The 10,213-nt window shown below is 35.2% G+C and overlaps 1 protein-coding gene across 3 annotated transcripts in view; it reads left to right on the top strand.

Moving 5' to 3' along the window:
* Window positions 1–766: 766 nt before the first annotated feature.
* DPP10 (dipeptidyl peptidase like 10) overlaps window positions 767–10,213 on the top strand; it is a 1,561,433-nt gene continuing 1,551,986 nt past the window's right edge. Inside the window, exon 1 of one of the 3 annotated variants that reach the window (XM_036253734.1) lies at window positions 767–1,258. In XM_036253734.1, coding sequence (XP_036109627.1) covers window positions 1,199–1,258 — 60 coding nt within the window. In that variant the 5' untranslated portion in view covers window positions 767–1,198. The remainder of the gene's footprint in view (window positions 1,259–10,213) is intronic. The other 2 variants (XM_036253736.1, XM_036253738.1) reach the window with 2 other exon arrangements.

The following is a 10,213-nucleotide window of genomic DNA, read 5'->3' as shown; positions in this document are numbered from 1 at the left end:
CTTCTGATGAGTAAAAAGTGTTGGTCTTCAAAAATACATGAGACATACATACTCAACCTAGGCCACATCTAATACTTTATAATCTATATTGAAAAATAATGTACTCCATTAAGTCAAACCTACTAGATTGCATGTCTTCTTTCCAACTGGGGTAATTTTATCTTAGTGCTGCTCTGACAATGGGGACCAGTGACGCTGCAGACTTTACTTATAAGTGCTTATGATTTATTTTGCTGACAATGGCATTTGAGGCAAGCGTTAACTATTCAAGAAGTCAAACTGGCATGAACTAACTACTAGTTTGTATCAGAAAATTAATTTATAAAACAAAAACATGGACTAAAGAAAAGAGCTGGTTAAACACACACACACACACACACACACACAAAGAAAGAAAATAATAAACCATCTTCTTGCTTTGGTGTAACATCCAGTAATGATTGTGTTTGAAAACTATATACCATAATCGTTCTCCCAGTTTATAGAAAAGTCAGTCCCTTGGCTGGTTGTAACTGCTGAATTTCTTAAATATCCATAGAGAATGTCAGCCCTTTACTATACAATGTAAAACCTACCATCTTGTGCCAAGCAACAGGTCCTTTCTCAGCATTAACTGGTGTTTTGACTGCAAGCACTACCCAAGAAAGAGTAAATTTTAGTATCAAAATGGGAATAAATTATGGTTTAAAAAATATAGGAGAGAGGGAGAGACAGGGAACGAGAAAGATTTCTTTTTGCACTGTAAGAAGTGTGAACTGGTTAGAATCAGGGGAGTTGAGTGTCCCTTTAAACTGTGGTGCTGCAATTGATCTGTGTTATGTTTTCTGGTATTTGTTCCTTTGAAAGGAGAATGAAAGCCAAGATCATTGGCTGCACTGTGATGCTGTCACGTCTGAGTACTAAAAAGGTGCAGTACAAGTGATTTGAGACAGTCTTTAGCTTTCTATTCCCTATCACCAAGAGCTTTGAGAATGAAACAAGTGGATGCTTTATTTAGGGCTGAGTTACAGATCCCTCGAATCTGACAACGTTTCAGCCTCCGGAGTGAGAAAGCAGCAGTAGCAGCAGCAGCAGCAGAAGCAGCAGCAACAGCAGCAGCAGCAGCAGCAGCCCCTGCTGAAGTCCAACAGAGGAGACTTGCTCTCTAGTTCATCCTGGAACTCCACTTGGCATCGTGCACTGTCCAGGGTCCTGAAACATGAACCAAACTGCCAGCGTGTCCCACAACATCAAATGTCAGTCCTCGAAAACAATCAAGGTAGGACCCGGGTTTTCTCTCTTCCCTCTGCTTTTGCACATGTGTCTTCATTCATCTACTTAACACATGGACGTTTGTATGGCAGGGCACAGGCAGTGGAGATGTCCTGTTGGTTTAAGTTTGAATTAAAGATTAGATGTGAGTAGAGCGTTTGGTTCTGTTTACGTGTGTGTGTGTGTGTGTGTGTGTGTGTGTGTGTGTGTGTAGACCAGAGAGAGTAGTTTTCTCTTCACAATTCTTTTACTTTAATGACTTTTGCTCTTTTGACTGAGAATATGTGAGTGATGTATTTGAGAAAACAAGTTTATGGAGCTTCTAGAAGAGTTTTTAGTCCATGTCAGTTTTCTTGAAACTGGTGAAGAATTTGCCAACTGGTGGAAACAGATAATATTAAATTAACTATGGTTTGATAACTATTTTATTGTCATGTGGTGTGGGAGTTTCTTCTTCTTTTCAAAGAAAAGTGTATAATTTATTGTGAGTGTTTAACTGGTGGTTATACTAAAGTGACTATAGTGAGGAAGTATAAAAGACTTTAAGGGGAGTGTAAAACCAAATGTTTTTATGTATGTCATCATATAACTCAAAACCATTGAAATGATGGGAAACAATCTTTAATTCAGCTGCTTCTTTCAAATTTGAGGCTTCTCTGTAATAATCAAAGGAAAAGGGCCAAGCTCAGAATTTTACTGTTCTATGTTATGTTTATGTCATTCTTTTTCTTTGTATTTGGGAGATTATTACTTTCAGTGAGGCATAAAAAGCAGATTACCAATAAAGGATTTACTCTATTTTGTCATTTATCTGTAGTAGATTATTATCTTTGTGTATACTTTGCATCTTGATGGGGGATGAGAAGTAATGGATATCTGTGAAACTTTTTTATAGAAAATACCCCATAACCTGATTGGTGATCATCTTTAGTTACTACAATCTAATTCACATACAATTGCATGTCTGTTATGAAGATTCAAAATTTGAGAAGACTGGCTTTTCATAATCAACTTATCATTGTGTTTATATCTCAGACTTTTGGGAATACTTCCTAGACTATAATTAATTACAAGCATAATATGATTTTCAGCAATACGTCTCCTTCTTGAGAACTTACCTTCACTGACAAATAGACCATAAACTGAATATTTCCCTCCATTTATCTGTAATAATTTTTTAAAGCAATGAGGTCTCCAGGATGCACCACATGATGCATAATTATACTTCCATCATAAGTAAACAGATAGTGTTAACTGGAATTAGGAAGAACCCAAATTCAGCTAATTTACACCATCTCTAATGGCAGCAAAAGCAGAATCTTTTTTTAGCATTCGATTTTCTGCAGTGTCCAAGTTTGGAAATAAAATGGCAAGCTTTAGGATTTTAGATTTTTATACATGTCATATTTCTATGTATGCCAAATGCATAAGCATACCATCTCTGAACAATGTCAAAACAACACATATATGACATTGTGATCTATAAACTCTAGCAGGAAATGTGTGTTGTAAGCTAAAGTGGGATTGAATTAAAAACTGCCTTTGAGTATGTCTAGAAAACTATAAAATAACTAGTGGCTTTCTGTTTAAGTATTTAAGGTCATAGGAATTGTGTTTTATTTGCCCTTTTATCATTGGGTAAGGACAAATAAATGCTACTTTCTGGGTCTTAAGATCCCTTCCCTTTTTGGTACTCTGGCATTGACTGCCCTCAAACAAACTGTAGAGGCCAAAAATGTTTCTAGTGTAAGGGTTTTTCATCATTTTGCTGATCTAGCAGATGCTGGGTTTTTTAAAATTCTAACTACAGCCATTGAATTAAAATGAAAGGCATCATAAAAACGGGATAACCCACCACTTAGTAATGTATTATATTAATGGCTTAATGAAGGAATCTTGAATAAAAGCTCTGGGTGATACAGTTAATTGTACAAGTAACTTATTTTGTGTCTCCCCCCCAACGCCCACCTTAATATTGATATGGGGAGCCAAAGATGCTTGTGATGTTCATAAAGTATATAAAGTTGCAAACATTGAACTATTACTGGAGTTACTTGAATATTTTCCAATTTTCAATAGTAAAAAGGGATAAGTGGAAAAGCTCTCTTCAAATTATGTGTTCAATTATGAAACATTTATGGCTTTTGGAATTTATACTAAAAGTGATTATCTATATTTAGGTAATGCATTAGCCTATGAAAAAAATGCAGTAACAACTTAAAGAAAAACCCTAAGGTGAGAGGTTTTTTTTTTTGAAATATATGATATGTTAGGGCTTAAAAGACTCTGAATGATTGGAATCTATTTTCTTTTGTTTCAAGCATGGTTTTTAAAGTTTATATTTTCTTTACTCTTAACATTACTGTATAAAAAATTTGAATAAAACTTTATGGCATCTGGTTGGCCTGTGGGTAATAAGTGACCCAATTTGGGCTCTGGAAATACCGAAATACTTAATAACTATACATTGTTCCATTTTAGAAATTCTAAAATCCTTAGGAACGTTCGCCCCATGGTTCAGTGTAATAAACATCTGGAGAATTGTTCCCCGCTGTCGGTGTAGTAAACACTAACTGTTCCTTCTCTTGACAGTTCACTGCTAAAACAAATAATAGGAATAAGCAAAAATGAATTGCATTGACTAAAGAAAAAAGCTCTAAAGCCCAAAATGTGTAAGAGGAGAAAAAAAACAAGTGTGTGTGTGTTTCTACTTGAAGTTTTAAATGTGGTATGAGCAGAAGTCAAACTCAGCAACTGTTGCCAGTGAAGGCTCTTTGTGGTCATAGTGGTGGTAGAGTTGCAGAAGGAGGGATCAGATGGTCAGAATTATTCAGGTTGCATGACATTGTTTTTGTTATTCTGGCCATCTCCAGCTTAACCAGCCCCTGTTACATTTTTTCTGGTGTTCTTCAGCAGGTATGTTCCTGTAGTCAAAGCTGGTAAGAGTCAGAACAGAGGGCAAACAAAGCATCCAGGAGTGTTCTCAGATCATTTTGGACAAAATGTTGAATGCAATGCACTCATAAAAACCTCTCCCATTTCAGAGCTTGAAAAGCAATAAAGCTTTTTTGAAATGATTGCAAATCTTACTGTCAAGAGAGCAGCACTCTAAAAAAATACTTCATTTAAGTCTGTAATGGAAAGTTTTAGGTACTATCTGGGGATGCTAAATACAGATCCAATCTTGGCTTACTATAAACAATTTCTGAAGAATTGTCCCCATCTTAGGCAACAAACTTGTTTTTTCATCTCTTTTTTAGCTTCTCTTGTTTATACTGAAATTTTCCAGTCAGATCTCTGGACCTGGCTTATTCTTTGTCCAGTTCAATTGCACATTTAGAATTATGGTTAAAGCAATGAGATTTTTTATTTCTTTCATATTTTAATACAAGTATAGTATCCATGTATGTCTAAAGTTAGTAGAGAAAATCATTCATCTTTTCCTTTTTTAAGTTAGAAGTTGTGTGTGAATTATCAGGTGTGGTGATTCCCAGATAGGGGATCATCTATATTTTATTTTAATATAGAAACCCTTAAATATAGTAGTCAATATTTCTTTACTTTCCACATCTACTGTCTATTTCATATCAATGTTTTCCCTTTCCCTTTTCTAAGGTCTGCCTGGTTTATTTTACCACTAACTTCACACCCAGGGTCGCAGTTCCCGTTGGATAACTGCAGATTTTTACAAAACATATTTGAAGGAATGTTTAGAATTTTTGTTGTCTTCAGGGTAAAATGTCTGTGAGTAGGCAAACACTTTTCATAATTTTTAGTGTATTTTATATTGTATTATTGAAGTGTTATTATGTTAACAAAAATGTTTTTCCCTTACTACCTCTAAACTACACCACCATCCAAAACTGTGGTATAGGAAACAGCGGATAAAATAAGAGAGTAAAAAGAATAAAATTCTTACCACAAGAATTTTTTTTTTTTTGTTAAATTTGTAGGCTTGAAGGCATGGTAGTTAGAAAGCAATTTTTGTATTTAGCAAATGGCTATTTTGCAATGTAACATTGTAATGAGTTTTAATTGTGAGAATGGCTTGGAATTGTACCAACTGGCATCTTAGTGATTGTGAATCCCGCACTCCTGGCCTGGATGGTGGGTAACACATCTGTATTTCTTGTGGTACTTGAGTCAGTGTTGCAATTTAGTTTCAAAGAGCATTTCATAATTAAATATTCATATTACATCCACAAAAGATGAGAACTAAAGTACACATATTAAAAAATGCTACCTTTTTCTGTCATCATAACACACCAAATGTAAGAATCTCCCAATTTCACTATCATGTGAAAATCTAAGCACAATATGCTTCTATACTATGCTTTGTATTAGAGTTTTTTTTGTTCCTCATCACCTATTAAATTATAATTTCTATTTTTTTTTTTAAATTTATCCTCACCCGAGGATATTTTTCCATTTTTTGTACAGATAGAGTGAGAGGGAGAGAGAGGAAGGGAGACAGAGTGAGAAACATCGACGTGAAGGGACACATCGAGTGGCTGCCACCTGCACGACCAACCAGGGCCGGGGACAAACTGCAACCGAAGTATGTGCCCTTAGCGGGAACCGAACCCGGGTCTCTCTAGACCGCAGGCCGACGCTCTAACCGCTGAGCCAAACTGGCCAGGGCTTAAATTATACTTTCAACACAGAGTCAGACACACTAAAGAAAGAATTACCTTCAGTATTCAGTGGACCCTACAGTTTCATTTCTCGAGGTACACATTTTCCTTCAGCATTGGAAAAATGGGCTGTTCTCCGAGGTGGTGACATTTGAAGAAGCTAAAAAAAAGAAGACTTAACAACAACAAAAATAGAATAAAGGGTGTTATGTGTATGAGAATTTATTTCTTTTATCAATGTTTTACATCTTTTTAATTATTCTGACTCAGCTCCCTTCATATGCTTTAGGAAAAACTCACAGCCTGTGATAAGTAAGAATAGGACTACAGGTTAGAAATTCCACTAGTGACCAATTTATAGTCATGCACAATTTGCATTTACTGTCAACTAGCTACACTTTAAAGATTATAGAACAATTTTATTTCAACTATAAGTTCAATAGTTTTTTAAAGGAAGTAGTAGAGATTTTTATTTCCTTTTTAGTGATGACTTACAATGTTATAAAGTTGGTTAATTTTGTATTTTATTAGTTTTTTCTTTGTAAAATAGAAAATTTATTTTTTATTTGATATTTATATTGTTTGAATGGAAACTTACTGTGAAAAAGTGTTGTCATAGAATGTGTTTCTAAAAGATTTTAGAAAATAATATTACTTCATTTGCTTCTTGGAAAAATGAGTTAATTTTTTAGAAACTCATGTTTTGGTCAGGTAGTTAAGAGAGTCTTAATGATACATTTGTGATGACTAATTACTAATTGTCACTGAAAATGCATGGTTCTACAGTGAAACATGGGATAAATAAGCTAAAGCAGTGCTTCCAAAGTGTGTGTCCCTGGCCAGCAGTATTAGCATCACCTTGTGAGTTTGTTAGAAATGCACAATCTTGGGCCCTACCCAAACCTAATCAATTAGGGTATGATCATTAGAAAATTATTTTTGTCTTTAGCAAGTTGGTATTTTGCAGTGTAACATTGTGATGACTTTTATGATGAGAATGGCTTGGATTTGCATCCTACTGATTGTTAATTCTACACCCTGGCCTAAATGATGGGTACTATGTTTATATTTTATATGGTATTGTGGGTAGGACTCAACAATCTGTGTTTTAATTATCCCTCTGGGTGATTCATGCATGTTAAAAATTCCTGAAACACTGAGCTAAAGGACTAAAAAATAAAACACACTTGTTCTGTGTCCACCTAAAAGAATTGCCCGTGTTTGAGTATCACAGATGGAGTTGAAACCACTTTATAATGATACTTAGGGTCATTAAATAACGTTAATTCTATGAGAGCTGAGATTTTATCAATTCCATATCCTTTTATCCCTCACAAGGTTTACTTGACAAAAAGCCCTTCACAAAGTAGACATTAAATATATATTTGTTGAGTATTAAATGACTGTTAAAGTCTTTCAGCTCTAAGATGAGCTAAAAATTTTAAGACCTTGTTTAATAGGAAACCAAATTGGAACTTTCCTCTATCTCTTAAATTCATAGCAAATTTCTCAAAAAAGTGCATTGAGTCATTGTTTGTCCTTCAGTGATTTTACTTTCTGACTTCGGTTTGAAAACATCTAGTAATCAACACTTTTAGTAACTAAGGAGATTCATAGTTGCACTAAGCAGAAAATGTGCTGGACAAGTGCATCCCTTCTTGCTAGCTTCATTTGAAACTTAGCAAAACAATGGGAAGCAATAATATCATCATAGCTTTTCTTCTCCTCATAGATATTCTTTAGTTGTTGTTTTTTGTTGTTGTTGTTGTTGTTGTTGTTGTTTTAACATATTCCAGGTTGATAGGATATAATTGGCAACCGTATACCACAACTGGAACAAAATCAATCATTATTTTCAAAACGGACCACCTGTAGACAGACCTATGTTGATGCTACATTAACAGAACTAGATTTTCTGGATCACAACCAGAGAAACAAAGGAAGTTTGCCTCCTGAACAGACTCATCTCTTGGGAATTCTTCATAGAACTCATGTTTTAGTGTGTTTGTTTTTTAGAGCTACCATTGGGATAAAAGATCAAATGTACACAGTTTACTATACCATCTGCAAATGGAGGATAGGGTAGATTAGACAGGTTTTCTTTGGAAGAGCATTCTCAACATGAGTTCTTACTCTCTCTGTACCACAATGAATCATGAGGCCTTGGGGAAGTCAACCCTGTTAAGGTTTTTTCCCTCCACACTCACAGAAGGGCAATAAACTTAAATTATCTCCCAAAACAAAAATGCTATGTAAGTGCTTTGTATTATAATTTGTTCTAGCAGCAATTTTTAAGGGATCTGACATTTTCATAGAGAGTTGTATAGTGAGAATCAATTTTTATGACATAAAAGTTGAGAATTTTATTTGCAATTATTATTAACTATAATGATGATAAAAACTCATTTTGCAGTCACCAGGGAGCTGAAAAGTACCTTCTAATAGTATAGTAACATCTTCAGATTACTTGATGGACTTATACCAGAAAGGTTGGGGAAGAAGAAGATTGAGTTCAAATGCTGTTTAAAGGACTGATTAATTCAATAAAAAATGCAGTTATTCATCTCAGTACTATGTTACAAAAATGGAAGATACTTTTTAATGGGAGATACATGTAGATTGTATATGTGGTTGAATTGAGGAGCAGTTTTATCATGATATAGGTATAGCTTTTCTATACTTCTGGAGTCATTGATTCTTTTGCCTTATCCACCCTTCCATGCAAAGGTCCTTTAAACAACACTATTCATTCTAGAACTCTCATACAGAATTTTGTCGGTAAAAGTTCTCTGTCTCTCTTAGGCAGATTGTCATGGCCTCAAATGATCACCTATGTTCTCACATAACCTTTTCTCAACCTGCTTAATAATAATTAATCTTACAAATTATGATTATTTGTTTCCATGTAAGTCTCTCCACTAGCTAATAAAGAACTGATAAAGTCTCTTTTAATGTTGGTAATTCTGGTGCCTAGCTCATTACCATGTGCATAGCAGGTTCTAAATTCAGATTCTTTGAATGTTAAAAAAAATTGCCTAGCCAGTGTGGCTCAGTGGATTAACATTGTCCCTTGGACTGACAGGTCCCAGTTCGATTCCAGGTAGGGCACATGCCCTAGTTTCGGGCCCAATCCCCAGTGAGGGGCATGCAGGAGGCAGCAGATCGATGTTTTTTGCTCACATTGATGTTTCTATTTCTCTCCCCTTTTCTCTATCTCTGAAAAATAAATTTAAAATTTTTAAAAAATATTCATTGAATGTAAGAACAGTCAAAGAAGCCTATAAACTCATTTGTCTTCCCAAATGATGCAGTTTTACTTTTGAGTTCAGAAACTTACTAGTCTTCCATGACCTAAGCAGAACTAAGCATTTTACTTTAAAATATGTAGACAAAACTTAGAGAACTAACAAAGAGACCTCAGGACCTGGAACAACAGATAGGCTAATTCCTATGAGGATGAATGGCTTCTGTAAATCAAAAATAGGTTTTACATTATCAGTGACTTTCTACATTAGAGTCGAGGAAAGTGTCCAAACAGAGACTAATGATGCCCCCTGTTTTAGAGCTTGGGTCAGCATAATAGATATAAGTTGCTGCTGATTTTCATGGATGGGGCCTTGTAGGGGAAATGTGGATGCTGGAACTTTAGTGAGGCTCTTTCTCAACAGAAACCTCAATTTCCAGGATGAATCACTGCTGTCGAAATAAAAAACATTTCTCACAACTCTAGTTCCCATAATTTTGTCCTAAAATAAATGTGCTCCACTTTATTACAATGGAAATAAATAGCATGAAATTACTTGTTGTATTTAATAGATGTATGTATTATACTTAAATAATATTTTTGAGAGACCAAAAGAATTAGGACAGAGAGAATATGCAAGACAGGTTGGCTCAATCAAGGAAGGCAGCTAGCCTTGGCCTGTTTGGCTCAGCAGTTAGAGCGTTGGCCTGTGGTCCAGCGAGAACCAGGTTCAGCTCCTGCTAAGGGCATGCACCTCGGTTGCAGTCTGTCTCTGGCCCTGGTTGGTCGTGTGGGTGGCAACTACTTGATGTGTCCCTTTCGCATCAATGTTTCTCTCTCTCTCTCCCTCCCACTCTATCTGAACAAAAAATGGAAAATGTCCTCAAGTAAGAATAAAAATAAATAAATAAACAAACAAACAAATTTTAAAAAAGGAAGAGCAGCTATTGCAAAATGTTTCTTTTGTGTATACCTTCAAAGGAAATAAAATTATGTGAAAGAACAGACTCAAGAAATAATGACTTTGGTTAATGGATGAGTTTAGTATGGCATGCTGGAGAGAGACATGGACTTACTCTTTCAT

This window comes from Molossus molossus, unplaced genomic scaffold (genome assembly GCF_014108415.1).
Source record: "Molossus molossus isolate mMolMol1 unplaced genomic scaffold, mMolMol1.p scaffold_m16_p_11, whole genome shotgun sequence".
Taxonomy (NCBI): domain Eukaryota; kingdom Metazoa; phylum Chordata; class Mammalia; order Chiroptera; family Molossidae; genus Molossus; species Molossus molossus.
Note: the sequence above shows the minus strand (reverse complement) of the source record. Positions and strands in the feature narration are given on the sequence as shown.